Genomic DNA, 16,343 nt, shown 5'->3' on the forward strand with positions numbered 1-16,343 from the left:
TATTTCTAAAATTATTGCTTTCTTCTTTTTATCTTTCTCCCTTTGTTCCTTTAGTATTTCTTCTTCTTCTTTTGTTTCCTCCCATGACAACTATCAACACAGGAAACCATTACCAACTTAACTAAAAGTTTAGGAAAATTATAGCTTTCAATCTTCTACTCAAACATTATTTTTTGTTGGATATTATTGTAGGAATCATTTGAGGAAGATCTTAAATATCATAATTGGAGGGAAAAACAGACTCTTCTTTTGGTGATTATACTATTATTAATTAATCTATTGATAATATAAGGAATAGTAAAAAAAATTGATGTCGTGAGAATCGACACTAGTTATAAAACTGAAAAATATAGCAATATATTATATTTGAATTTTAATAAATAGACTTATTAAATTGCAATTTGATAGTCAAATGATAAAATTATTAGTTATTAAACTTTAAATTTATATTATCAAATATGAGCAACATAATAATAGTGATTGATCAGAATGAAGATGGTTAAGTTATTGCAAATTAAAATTTTCTAACGGCGAGATATATATTTTTTATCATGATTTCTAATTATATATATAATCTTAAAAATTACATATTTAGTATTATAAAATAATAAAACTACAAATTATTTGTAGGGTCTTTATTTAGTTAAGTAATACCTTAAGAAATCAACAAAGTACCTACTGACTTTTACCTATCCTTTCTAATTTTGATAGGTGATTTTAATTTACACAAGAGCTTAAAAAAGTTTAATATAAGTGCTTTTAATAATTTTTTACTAAAATATTCTTAATAGACCTTTTAATATATAAATAATAATTCAAATATTGATATACGTATGATTTGTCCATAATTTTTAAGATTTAAATAAAAAAAATTATATGAAAATTCAAAAAAAATTATATAATATTCATAATTTCAAATCAAGTAAATAAAAATTAATTATATTTATATAATTTTTGAAATTCAGTCATTAAACTAACAATTTAAAAGAGAAAATAATTTATATTTATAGACCAACTAAAAAAGAAAAATGGCCATTCAAAATTGAAGAGAAAGAGTACAAAATAAGTCTACATGAAAGGATGCTCTGCCATGGCAATGGATTAATGGTTGGGATATGAGCTGTTGGCAGTTGTGGGAGTGGGGCAGGTGATATTATAAGTGCTCATGTAGTCGAATTGAAATGGTTGGTTGGATACTATCACATTTGACTTTCGCAATGATGACGTTTAAAATAGTTGTAACAGATTATCACATTTATGCCATGTCATAATCTAATGAAACATCAATTATATTGTATTGAAGTCTAGTTATAAATTATATTTTATATTTTATATTTTTAGTAATTGTATATAAATTATTTTAGTATTTTAAATAAATAAATAAATATATATATATATATTTAATTTATTTTTAAATATATTTTTCGATGATAATTTTTAAAATTTCAAAGTAAAAAAGATAATGTAAAAAATCGTTTATACTTAATAAAAGAATATCAATTCTAAATAAATAAAAATAATTTGTCTAGGAGTTAATAATATGACCGTTAAAACTTTTACTTATGTTCTTTGTTTTATATATTTTATATCTAAATATCATAGATTTTTTATTGACTCGCTGATTTTTATGTCAGTAACTATAATTCACATGCAACATTATTTTTTTCATTATATAATTTCAATATTTGTTATTGGCAAGTTTTTTAAAAAATAAATTGAAAGTATATATATTTATTTTAAAATTTTGAAACAATTGAATAAAATTAATTAGAACATCGTTTTAAATTTCATTGAATTTATACTTGGATTGTATTGATATATTAAATATTCAATATTAAATATTTAGATTTGATTAGTTTATATTTTATATTTTTTTATTTTCATTAATTTTTGTTAATATATTTTAGAATTTCATTATTATAATTGGATTCGATAAACAAGTATATTTAATTTTTTAAATATTCATATAAACGAATATTTAACGGGTAAAGTATTCACTATCTATTTAAATATTCAAAATATATTTAACAGCTATTTAATTCTAAAGGATTTCAATCGAGTTTTAATACTATGCAAGTATTTCTATTCAAATTTGAGATAGATTTGAATAACAAATGCAATCTGATAAACGAATTTGAAATAGATTGAGAACATGTCTTTTAATTAGGTTCGGATTTAGTTACCTTTAAATAAACAATATATTTCTCTCTTCCTAATTTTAGTAGCGAATAATTCCACTTCCACATCTTTGTATTGTAAGAAAATCAGTTTCAGAAGTATAAATACATATATAAAAGAATTTTAAAACTAAAATCCTAGAGTTTATCACTCACCAAGCTGAAACTAATTATATTTTTACTAATTCGCTAGTTCCCTTACAAACAAACACGCCAACAATTAACCTTGTAATCATATATAAATAAAATTATAAATTATTTATAATTTTGACCCTATTACTATTTTTAATAATTTTATTAACCATGATAAAGAAAATTATTTTCTATTTATTTAAGGGTTTGTATCAATACTCTAAAAGAAATATTTTTTTCCGAATGCTCAACACAAAAATAACAAATATTGAATAAGTTTATAATATACTACTGGTTAAATATTTATAACAAAACTATTTATAATGATGTTAAATTGAAAGATTGTTTGTTGTGGATACAGAACAATCAATCTTTATGATCATAGCTATGTTTCTTCAATCATATTTAAAATTTTAATTTTTCTAATTTATAAAATTGAAGAAATATATTACAGACCGAAAAAAAAAAAAAGTTGTTGGATAATTATATTTGTTATTACATATAAATTAATTATTAATTAAACTACAAATCTATTAATAAAATATACAAATGCTAATAATCAACTAATATGGAAGAAGGGGAACAACAGTTGGAAATGGTTGCTAACACCCTGTAGGTTGAGGAGCAAAGAAAGAATATGCTCGAGGAGGGGTTCGCGTCTGATTAGCTAGTCAGTGAGGCAATACCAGAGAATGAATTAGCCACAGTAGGATTGAGACACGGCTCAGAATACTACGGAGGGCAACAATAGGGGATTTCCCAAAATGGACGAAAGAAAGTCTGGTTGAGTAGTGCTAGAGGTCAACGGATCATGAATTAATTCTATTTCTTCTCTAATGTCATTGCATATTTTATTGATATTCTTAATTTTTAATTTTATATTAATTATGTATAATTTCTTTATCTTTTTAAATTTCTACTTCTAATATTTTTATAGGTTTTGATTTTAGTTTTTTCTTAATATTTATATAATATATAATTTTAATTTTAATTTAATTTTAGATATAAATTTTATTTATTAAAAAAATTATTGTGTTTAAATTTCTATTTAAATATAATTATATAGTTATATGGTTTTTTATTTTTTATTTTTTACAAATATGTTTAATTTTTTATATAATTTTTTAATAGTTTTTTGTATTTATTGTATATAATATGGAAAAATATATAATGTGTCTTTATTTAGTTAACAATGTGTCTTTTGGAACGATATATGCTAAAGTACATGGTTAACAATCAGTGAATAGAATTTTAATCTTATTTTGTTCCATGTGCTGATAATTTATTTATTTTTTATATAAATATTTATTATATATTTTGAGTTGATAAATTGACTATTTATTCTAAGAAGTTGACCTGTATGTAAAATGTATATTTTTTATATGTTTTGAAATTTAATATTATGTAGATATAATAAACATTATTTCAATTTTTTAGATTCGAATTTATTGTGGTACAAGGTATATTTTCTTGTACTGCACATTTTAAAATATTACAAAAGAAATTTCTAATCAAGAAATGGATCCCTTTTATAAAAGGTATGTCCATTTTATAGGTGAAACTCTCCCAAAATTTCAATAAAAATTCTAAGAGTAAAAGAATATAATAATTAATTTTTAATAAATATCTTTTCTGCCTCAGATCAGACCCTATTTTTTTATTTATTTTATATTTGTATTGTACTTGTTTTGTAAATAATTAATTTTCACTATATCTTTTGTATATATTTTAAAAATTAAAATTACTATGCATTTTTTCAAATTAATTGCTCATATTCAATTTTAATAAGTCGCTAAAAACTAATTAATATTAATTGTTACAAATTCGATGTAAAAGAGAATCTCTATATTTATCAACTGAATATCAATAGAAATAAAATAAATAATTTAGTTTAAAATATTTTAGCAAAGGCATATATCGACAACGTATTAATTTTATTTTTTAAATTCAAAAACATTAATTATATTTTTATTTTCAAAAAATTATTTAGCGACAGTCTTTATTGATAGGTTCGTTGTTATAATTGGCGATGGCATTTAATGATGGTTTTCTCATTGCTAGTGTGGGATGATGTGAATATAGTTATGCCTTAGCGACACAATGGATGTACTTCAATGACTACTCTTACTGTTGCTAAATTTAACGTCGGAGATGTCAAAATGGCTGATATTTAATTAATTTTTAGAATATTTGACTTGAGCGTATTTCTGTAAATATAAATTTTTTTTAAATATTGTTGTAAATAATTCTTTTAAGTAAAAATACAATTATTGTTATAAAAAGAAATATTTATGTAACAAAATCTTTGATCTTTGACTTGCGTGGAAGATAAAAAAATAAATATAATAAATTAAATGAATTGTAAGAGAAGAAAAAAAAAAGATGCAAAGGGAAGAAGATACGGCAGGAGAAAATGAGTCAAAAAGGAAATTAATATATTTTTGTAAGATTATTTAGCTCGAAAAAGAAATTTGTGGATTTCTTTTTTAAGTATAAATGTTATTAATACTTATGTAATAATCATATTACTTTATTTTGTTTACATTTCTAAGACAATTTGAATATGGTTTTCAAGTGAATCAAAGAATTTTAATGTTCAATTATTTATTGGAGAATTCTAATAATAATAGAAAAAAGAAATTTAATCACTTCCATCAATTATCAACGTCTAATGTGATGATCAAATCTATATAGTTTTCTCTTTCTTAGATGGTATTTTTTTTTATATGTTTTTTAACATTTTTTTATTAAATTTAAGTGTAATGTTGTAAGTAACTTTCTTTTAACTTTAACCTTTTTATCTTTATTTTCTTAATGCTATCTTTTTTATTTTAATTTTTTTATGAATTTGAAGTATTTTTTACATCTTAATAAACTATCTTATTATAAAAATATTTAAATAAATAAATTAAACATCATTAATTATAATTTATTTTTTAATTAGATATCCAATGATTTAAATTAAATTGGTAAGTTGCAAATTCTTTTATGTGTAACCTCAATCTTTTAGGGATAGTAAATTTAATAGTCTGTTTCAATTCAATTCAATGTAGCTTTTAGATGTTTCAATAATGATGAAATGAGATTATTTTTAGATTTTTAAACTTTTTAAAAAAAAAATAGATTAAGTATAAGCTTTTTATATAAATAAGTATTTCTATAAAAGACACAATTAATGAAATTGCAAAAATTTATAACCTACAAATTAAAATATATCTAATTTTTTTCTTGTCTCCAATTAGCATTTAATTCTACAAATTAAACTATTCATTTCCAATTTATACTCAATCTCACTATTTGTCTCCATCTAAGATGCTCAATAATGATGTTAGAAATAATATGTATTATTGTTGAGAATTGTCTTATTAAGGCAAACTCCTGGTCATAAAAATTGTAAATTCTTTGTTATTAGTGGTTCTAGCCAAACATAATTCATACATCATATATTTTATTTATTTCATGTTGATATTTTATTCACATATATCCTATCATGAATTAATGTAAATGCTCATAAAAATTTACTCACAATAATTAATTCTTTCTTTTATTTGTGTGTGTTTTCTTTATAGAACTATAAAATTCACCATTGTAGATGAACTTTGGTCTTGGATATTAAAATGTGTCATCATATAGAAAATATTTTAATAGGAGTAGATTGTTATACTTAAAAGTCTTGAGAATTAAAATTATATTATCTATTGTGTATTATTACATGCTAATCATATTATAAGATTGAATTGGCTAAAAAATAATAATTCTTCTTTCATTCCAATTGTATTCATATATATAAATGATCTTACTCGAAACAGATGCTGGCAAGAGTTCTTTTGGCAAGAATTCTCATACCGAGAAAGCATTATTTTATATTGGGACACAAGGGAATAGATAAAAATATGATTTGAATTAAAGATTTACTAAATATCTTTTGTATGTTGAAATTTAAAAAATTGATATTTTTATTTTTTTTCCTGATATTACTATAATTCTTTTACTTCATATATAAGTTTGACAATAACACAACATGTAAAAGAATTAAAAATATGAAGAAAATATTTTATAGTTGTTCTTATCTTGTTGTTTTTTTATAAACATTGCTTTTGATTTCTATTGCATCAAATATAGACAAATACTAGCAATCATGAGTGACTACTAAGAGTGAGAGTGTATTATATATACATCAATGTAACATATTGATGTGCGATTTAGTAGGTATTGCTAGAAATTGAGTGATGTACAACTACTATTGTACTATATTTCTACTTAGTATAATAAAAAAATTTATTTTAATTAAGTGTTGATATAAATTCTGCAATATAATAAGGATTACCCCTTACAAGTTTAATTTATTAAATTAACACTTAATAATCATATTCTATGGTAGTTTCAGTCCTCAAATTATATTATATCTATTATTGTGTAACAAATTTAATTTATTAAGTTAATACTTAATAATCATATACTTTATAATAGTTTCAGTATTTCAAACTATATTATATATACTCATTTGTAGTAATTTTTTTCCTTTGATTACAATTAGTTGATATTTATATTTAATCGACACTTTAAAATGTTTATGCAAAAAAAAAAAATTATATTATTTTCTCATTTAAAATAAAAGTTTCATAGTATAATTTCTTCTTTTAAATTTTAATTAATATCTATTATATTTTTATTTTTATGGATTATATAAATGAAATGAATATATGAAAACAAGGTTTCTAATTTGCTTTCTTTCTCTTTTTCTTTTCGATTTTTCTCTGAATTTTAAGATATTTTTTTGCATTTTGGTGAGTTAACCTATTACATAAGTCATTTAAATAAGTAAATAAATTTTATTAAATATAATTAATTTTTTAATTAGATATTCAATGATTTAAACGTTACTGGTAAATTATAAATTTTTCTATAAATAACCATCCAATACCATCAATCATTAGATATTTTTATATTTTCTAAATAGATACTAAATTAATTTAAAAATCACTCTTAAACTCTTCATTGAAAATTTCTTTTATTAGGACCCATCTCAAAATTATGGTTAATCGATTTTTTATTTATGAGTTTAAGAAAATATTGGTTCTCAATAATTTGAGCTTTTAGATTCTTTTTTCTAGTTCTTTTTAAGATGAAAAGTATAGTGAAAATGGATGGAATAATATTGCAAGAGAATTTCAGAAGAAGAAAAATAGAATTTGAAAAAAATATCGCTTAAAATATTGAAAGAATGTAAAGAAAAATTCTTAAAATTCTATATATTTTTTGCTACTTGAAAAGTTATCTAAAGTACATGAATATCTTTATAAAAGTCAAAGATTTTTTTTTGAAAGGAACGACTTTTTGAATATTGATTTATTTATATAGACTTTTTAGAAGTTATATTTGAATAATCCATGATTTCTATAGAATTTTTAAAGTCGTTAGTATTAAATATGCATTTACTTTTATCAAGTTTTTTTTGTCTTCAAATCTCTAATAAATTTATCTGTTTCTTTTTAAGAAATAAATCTATTATTTTTTTCTAAAAAAATCTATTTATTTTAATAATATATAGCACCTCATGAACCAATTTATCAAACCTCTTTATAATTCTCAAATGATTTCGAAGCAATGAAATATACTTTTATTTAGTAATATTGCATCTGTAATTCCAATTTAATCAATCTCTTAATGACAATAATTATTTTAAGATAATAAAATTTACTCCAATTTGGTAATATTATATAAGCATAATTATTTCTTTTTACTTATAAATACAGGAGAAAGTGAATAGCATTAGCAACACACAAACCAAAAAACATATATATAGAGAGAAAACAAATATCATAACTAACATATATACTATAATGTCTTCATTCAAATTTATTTTTCTTCTTTCTTTTCAGCTGATTAGCTCTTATAAGTACTGATCTTTATTTTTATTTTGTAGTATTATGAATAATTCCATTTTTAGGTTTGCATGCATTAATCCAAGCACAGACATGCATATGTCAAAAATAAAATCTAATTGATAAATAATTTGTATGAATGTCCTAAGTAGTAGTATGAATGTTATTCTGATAAAAAGGTATGATTGTAGACTTACATGTGAAGATGGAAGCAAGAGGTCTAATAGTCTTTCTCCATTGCAAGACTAACGCAAATTGCATAACTAATCCTGGATGTGGGCTACTACTTTACCATCCTCTGTGTACTTGCGTAAATACTAATTGTATTTGTCCCAAGAGAGTTCTTTAAAAAAGAAGCTACTCTTAAAAATCAATGGGTAACAATGCACTGAAACGGAATAACAAATATTTTGAACATAGTCTGTCACACTCGTACTCAAGCTATAGGTATATTTACATTTATTTTTTTATTTTATTTATATATATGTTGATAGAATTTAAGTATAAGTTAGTATATATATAGATATAGTTATAGAGGAAAGGATTAAATTGAAGCAAATGATTGTCCTTAATTGCACAATTAAAAGCTTGAGAGTTTATAGGTAACAAAGCCTATTCAATTAAGGGCTTAAATGAATATTTTACCATTAATTTATCCAAATTGGATCTGGAGACTTTTTTAAATTCGTGGCTTTTAGTGAGAAATCACATATGGAAAGAGAAGAGAAAGGAAGAAAAAAAAAAAAGACCTTGAAGGGGCTGCTTGATCCTTCAAGTTTAGGCTTGATTTGCAAGTGAAATTGGTGATCAAAAGTTCTTGTTTTCTAAATCAAGCCTAAACTTGAAGGATCAAGCAGCCCCTTCAAGCTTTCTTTTTTTCTTTTTCTTCCTTTCTCTTTTCTTTTCATATGTGATTCTCACTAAAAGCAACGTACTTAAAGAAGTCTTCATATTCAATTTGGATAAGTTAATGGTAAAATATTTATTTAAGTCCTTAATGAAATGGCTTTGTTACCTATAAATCCTCAAACTTTCAATTGTGCAATTAAGGACAATCATTTGCTTCAACTGAGTCCTTTCCTCTATAAATATATATATATATATATATATATATATATATATATATATATATATATATATATATATATATATATGTACTAACTTATACTTAAATTCTATCAACATATATGTAAATGAAATGCAAAAATGAATGTAAATATACTTATAGCTAGAGTACGGGTGTGACATAGTTCTTTTGAATAAAACTTGAATACACGTACTAAATTATCTTGTCCATTTTGTTATATATTTTTTTTCTCTTGTTTTATTAATTTTTTTGAATTTATTTACTACTTCAATTTGTAATTTGCTTATGAGAGATTCTGAATTTATAAAAAACTAAATCACAAGTATTAGAAAAAAGTATTTGTTGACTTTTATCATTTTACTTTATCCAAATTGAGTAATTGAATCTCATTAGTTATTTATATAAATAATTGTTCTAAATTTTTACTCAGCAAATAATAGAAATGAAAATTAACTTTTAACGGTATTCATATTTAATTTTACATATATAGGATTTATATATTCTTAATTTCTCATATTTTATATTATATTATATTTTATATTAATTTAGTAATATAATGTCATTATTTAATCGATGCTAACAACTTGTATTCATATATTAAATATTTAATTATAATTTACTGATAAAAGAAATTTATTTTATAAATTGACAAACCTAGATGATTTTATATTGAGAGTATCTATTAACAGCACTAGCATGCTTTTTGGGAAATGTTGCGGTGCATCTAAATAAACGGTTATTTAAAAAATATTAATAATGTATTCTTATTTGATAAATTTAATTATTTTATTAAAAAATTATATTGTAAGAAAATAAATTTTTAAATTACAAATTGTAATTTATATTAAATAGCAATATTTTATATATATATATATTGGAATTTTATTGATTATAAATATATAAAACAAATTTTTGACTAACTAACTACTTATCTAAAAAAATATAAAAATATTAAATGATTGATGGTTATAAATATTGAATGATTTATTTGTAGAAAAAAATTGTAACTTATCAATACTATTTAAATTATTGAATATCTAATTAAAAAATTAACTACACTTAATGAAATCTATTTATTTATTTAAATGCCTTTTGTAATTGGTTAATTTGTAATTGGTTAACTCACCAAAATGCAAGAAAATATTTTAAAATTCATATATATATAGATATACTATTACCTTTCCATTAAATATATATTAAAATATAATTAAGATATCTTTTTTTAGGATTAGAGTCATTATTTAATTAGAAATATAATTTATTAATTAATAATTGAATAAAAAAATATAAAATCACAAATAAGCTTTAATCTCATATATAATAAATAAGTATACTTATCAAAATAAAAATTTTGTATAAATATAATAATACATGTTAAAAGAATTTTATGTTTTGAAAATTAATATTACATATATATATATATATATATATATATATATATATATATATATATATATATATAGGAAGATAAACCTTCCAATCTTTCAAGTTGCAGGTTGGGGTCAATAGTAATCACACTTGCAGGTTCACATCACTGTCACTAGTACTAGTACTAGCACCTTGTTCAACATGGTCCATCAATCACAATACCTTGGAAATCACGTTAGGATATTCATTTACAAATATTACAGTAACCCTGTAAATACTGTTACTGTAATGTGATATCCCGGTACTAGTACTGGTATTGCTTTTGCAGGATTAGATTGCTTTTTCACTCTGTTTCAGGACATCAACAAGTGATAATCTACAATGATAACCCAAAATGGGCAAATAATTAAATGAATTACAACGCATGAGGTGAGATTCAAAGGTTACACCGGAGAAAAGAAATTCAAGATAGTGTTTTGCTTACTCTCTCCACTCCTATGTTTGCTACTCTTAGTTTTCTCATTTTTACCTCTGCGTTTCACCTCATGAATTTTTATAGGCTTGGAATTCACACTTTCTTGGGATTCCTTAGCGACAAACAAGATTTCTGAGATTTCTTCAGTCACCTCAGAAGTTTGATCATCCATGCTTTCTTTCTGATGCAAGTCAATTTCGTTTATTTTTCTTTTCTTGCAAAAACTATTGTCAGCAACCTTTTGTGGATTGCTATCTGGAGTAGAACACAACGTATTCGATCTTTCGTAGTCTGAGACATCTAAAACTGATTCAGGACTGCTCTTTATCATAAATGGATTGTTAGGAATCTTCAGTGGAATATCTTGAAGAACCATTTCTTTCTCTACTTTTAGATGAATTTCTTGAGGTAAAACTAGTTTCTGAAGTGCTAAAGCCTCATTCACATACTTCCTTTCAGTTATAACAGGATCCTGCTTCATTACTATACCTGCAACCATAACCCACCAATGTAAACTATGTAAACTTCATCTCAGATTTATCTATTTTGTAATATGCCAACTCAAGGGACTAAACAACTTGCCTGTGACATCTTTTTTTGCGGTTTTCGTTGATCTGGCCACAAAACTGTTCTTCTGTCTCGACATTACAGCATCTTCAAGTTTCTGCTGCTCAAAAGGATTTTGGATGACAATAGGGTCATGATGACATTCCGAACTTGGGAAAATGTTAAAGGCCTCCATGTTCGTAGGATTCAAGTTTCCTTCAGCAATTGCAATTGCTACTGAAGAAGGAAGTTCTCTGATATTCATCAGTTAAGGCAAAACCTTTCATGCCAGAGAAACACAGGCCATGCATGTAATTATTACCTGAAGACTCCCGAGATATGATACTTCTCCGCACCAGATTATCCACATACTTAGGTTTTTAAAAGCATTCCCAGATTCATTCATAGCAGCGCATGCTAAAACTAGGAGTAAGAGGACCTTCTCCAAATATCTTGGCAAGATGATACCAACTTCTAAGAACAAAGTTATGTAAAAAGAAAAAGGATACGGTCCAAGAAAATCGAGCTTCTCATCTAGAGAATCCAGAAGATTTTGTGAAAGAGGTTTTAGGTGTATGAGTTTCCTTGTGGTAGCATCATATCTGCATATAACATTAGAATGTCAGTCATAAATGACTAAAATAAAGTCTGAAATCACTGAACAATGCATTTCAAGATTCACACACATTCGAGCATGCTGGAAAACTGCAAGAGCTTCCCTGAAAGATTTGGAATAATCTTCAGGCATTTGATTCCCCTTCTCTAACTTCAGAACTGATAAAACCTGCAAGCATGCCGCCCAATATAGAATTGATGATTAAGAAAAGCTTCAGGATCATAGATATGAATTTACAAAACCAATTGAAATTTCTAAAGGACAGGTGACATGAAAGAAAGCTTCCTAAAGGAAAGAACATGAAGATCAACTTAAGTCTGCAAAATGAGATGTGTCTGCAGTAAAAGTGTCATTGGGTGTTATCTATTTTCTTGCCATTCCATTGACAGAAAAAGGCAATATAAATAATATGACCAACCTCTGAATGAATTGAACATTCAGAATATCTTAGATTTAATCTACAACTAAGATTCTGTAAAATGACCAAACTTATTAATCTAAAATTCTTTCAGATTGCAACTACCTTCTCTCCACAACTAAGAATTTGCATTATCAACAGACTTGGAGGGTTGATTATGTATAGAAATAGTTGGATGGATGTGCCACTCAATCTCAGAACAACAACATAGTATGAAAACTTGTTGCCATGGTTGGGAAAATAACCCCATACTTTTAGAAGAAATTTTCCAATACACCATATACTAGCAAATAGTTCACCTTCTCCGCAGTCAATATTAGATCCACTCTCTATGGTTTCGATCGATCCACATATTTTAACTTCACTTTTGGAACATACTGCTTTATTTTCATATCTTCTATCCTCAAGGACAAGTTCATGAAACTCAGATAAACTCTTCATTTGCTTAAATTTCCATTAGAAATCTTAACAAATGGTGGTAAATCTTAACAACTAGCACATGGAGCACTGAATTTTTGAAACTTCGATAGTTATGTGCTAGAGTATGGTGGTAAATCTCACACCATACCACTTATATTTAAATACTAAAACAAGCTTGTGAGTGCTTGATAAAGAATAAGTATGCATTATCTTGTGTGCATTTGTTGGTAAGATCTCTAATGAGTTACAGTTGATTTATAGATGCATTATCTTCAGGAGTTGACTTGTGATTAATTCCACAGCCATCTCAAAAACCAGTCAGGCATACTTACACGGTCCAAGTTTCGATACTTCACAACAAATGAATGAGCCTTCACAATTCCAATCCCAGGAACAGATGGAAGAAAATCACAACCAGCTAAGACACACATACCTGTAAATGTGTTGAAAGGTAAGGCAGATTACAGTCTGTACTCTATATTTAATCATACAACATGATTATAGCTCTATCTCATGATATGTGAAAACCTGATGATGATGGATACGTTTCTGTCAACATGACTATGAAAGCAGAATATGAAACAAAGGGATTTGCCATTTGCACGCTTAGGAGTATTAGCAACAGAAGGTTTAGAAAAAAAAAAAAGAAAAGAAAAACAGACCCCTTTATGTTCACTTTCTTTCTATAACTTGCACATAATTAAATGATTTTCATAGAAAACTCACCTGTAAACAATTCCCTGTCAAAGTGTTGGAATGAGGGCTTGCAAGCCACAGCATTATAAACCTTGTCTAGAACTATCTCCTCGCCATTGCCAAATCGGTCCATCTTAAAAACAGTCTGTAAGCAACCAAAGAAAATCAAGACAATGCAATACCAATAGTTGCATCAATAAACAAAGCTACCAAATTGATCAGGAGAGCGGTAGGCCTCCATCTCCAACAATTCAAAGTTTCGTGGAAGTTCTTACAGCTTGGCAACCATATGCCAATAGATCACTATCCTCTGTGATAACTGCTGCTATACCACCCTTTTCTGCATCAAGACTTGACAAGTACGCCAACTGTGCATCAGCCTCATAAGGGGCTACCACAAATTCCACCTTTTCTGATCTCAATATCTGAAAGATAAACAATAGGATATAATTACTAGTGAAAGTATATATATAGCAAAAGTTCTCTGGCTTCAAAATGTGAAATGTAATTGTAGGGCATAGCAATAAACTAGATTAACACTGGACAGGTGATAAATAGAAATTTGCTGGACGTCTAGAACCAGAAGTAAAATAAGGAAGTATGATAGTTATGCACCTGAATCAATTGATGTGCCATGAGTGGGGTGATACTCACTGCTCTCTGTAAGTATCGTCGACATTGTTAAGAAAGTATATGAAAGTGTATCCAATTATACAAACGTATTCAAATTTTAGCAAACAAACTTAAAATTGACAAGAATATTTTGATAGCTAAGGTTTTGGCATAAACTTGCTTGGCACTTTCTAGAGGCAAGTCAAACAGAATATAAAGGTAACAATGAAGTAGTATCAGTAGCCACTAGGAGGAGACATTTTGGCATAATCCATCAGACAAACAACATGGAGATTTACAGCTTGAAAAAAAAGGTTGAGAAATTGCCAAAATTATCAAACAGTTAAAAATCAGCAAGAGAATAAGACAACGATATAAAATACCAGTGACACACAAGATAGCAAAATGTGAAATTTTCATACCTGGAAGAACTCATTGGCAGCATTAACATTCCCTTGTTCAAGCTTCTCCATTGCCAATTTACGATTAGATTCTCTTCTCCTAATAAAAAACCAACCAAAAACGAAAAAAGAAAAAGAAACCAAAAAATCAAATACACATTTCTAAAAACACATTACACAAAATACTAAGAATAAAATAAAATACAATGGCATTAGTAAGTGACCTGTGCCTTTCATGTTCTGTTGTAGCTTTACAAGGAATACTAGCACCATCAAATACAACAACTGGGGTTATCTTGTAATGTCTAAGAAGATTGATTCTGTGCATAAAATAGTCTAAATACCGAAGCTTTTTATCGCTATTTGAATCCAGACATATCTCCATACTACATGAATAAGCTGCAACAATCATCACCAGCCCGCAGAAAAATTTTAAAAAAAAAATCAATAACATTTCACATGGATAATTTTGAGAATAGAGAAAATAATAGCTGAAAGATTAAAAGAATGTTACCTCCTTTGTGAAGCCATGAATATGCATCAATACCCACCTGCAAAAATACATAAAATTAACCATAGAAACCGGGAAATGAATTAGATTAAAAGAATAGGAACAAAAGGGTGGAATCTTTACTCTTTTGCCAGTGTACTTTTTGATGTGTACGGGTTCAACATAAGGTTTCATGAACTTTAGAAGATCTTTGATACCCATTTATGCTGCTTATGCTTCCTTTCTTCGTTTGATGCTTGGAATTTTTTTTCTTTTTCAATTACCTAATTTGCTTATTATTAATTGATGGAGAAAATGGCAGAATATGGCGGGAAGATTTGCAAATGGCAGAATATGGAGGCAAAGTTGAAATAATAGTGCTGGTGGTATTAAGTTACGAGGCTGTTATAAATGATTTATAGACAGCCAGTGTTGCATTGCCACGTGGAAATCTTGACATATTAGCTCATGCAGCTTGTATCAGATTCTTTCATTGCCAAATATGTGTGGTGGCACTCTGATTTGAATACTCTTTTAAATAATATTTTGTATTAATTTTTCAATTTAATAATTTAGTACTTATTTAATAAATTAAACTAATTTTATATTATTATTTGAATAAATAAAATTAAATAAATTTATGTATTAATAAATAGTTTTAAAATATTTATTACATAAATAATAATATTTTTATTTTTAATAGCATTAAATAGATTACTTTTGTATAAATACTTATAAAATTTTAAATTATTAAAAATAAAAAATATTAATATTCACGTAATAAAATATATTTTTAAAAGTATAATTAAAATAGTAGTTTTTAAATTATAATATATAGTATATATAAAAGAAATTCATCTTTTTGTTAGTAGCTAAATTTATTTTACTTATATTTATTAAAAAGAGTATAAAATTAATTTAATTTGTTAAATATATAAAAAATTATTAGATCAAAAAAAGTTGAATAAAGCGAACTAATATAAAAATACTTATCTAAAAGAGTGTTCAAAAGATAGTGCT

The 16,343-nt window shown here is 25.2% G+C and overlaps 1 protein-coding gene across 1 annotated transcript; it reads right to left on the reverse strand.

Annotated features, from left to right (window-relative positions):
* Positions 1–10,954: 10,954 nt before the first annotated feature.
* Positions 10,955–15,665, reverse strand: LOC8260087 (exonuclease 1). The gene is made up of 12 exons (XM_015725618.3): positions 15,468–15,665; positions 15,348–15,384; positions 15,058–15,232; positions 14,855–14,933; positions 14,436–14,480; positions 14,096–14,245; positions 13,851–13,965; positions 13,457–13,557; positions 12,357–12,454; positions 12,180–12,272; positions 11,707–11,924; positions 10,955–11,613 (listed from the first exon to the last, which is right to left on the reverse strand). Exons 1-12 carry the CDS (start codon positions 15,543–15,545, stop codon positions 11,093–11,095), a joined length of 1,710 nt encoding a protein of 569 aa, XP_015581104.2. The 5' UTR covers positions 15,546–15,665; the 3' UTR covers positions 10,955–11,092.
* Positions 15,666–16,343: the final 678 nt, after the last annotated feature.

The sequence above is a fragment of the Ricinus communis genome, chromosome 3, assembly GCF_019578655.1.
Source record: "Ricinus communis isolate WT05 ecotype wild-type chromosome 3, ASM1957865v1, whole genome shotgun sequence".
Taxonomy (NCBI): domain Eukaryota; kingdom Viridiplantae; phylum Streptophyta; class Magnoliopsida; order Malpighiales; family Euphorbiaceae; genus Ricinus; species Ricinus communis.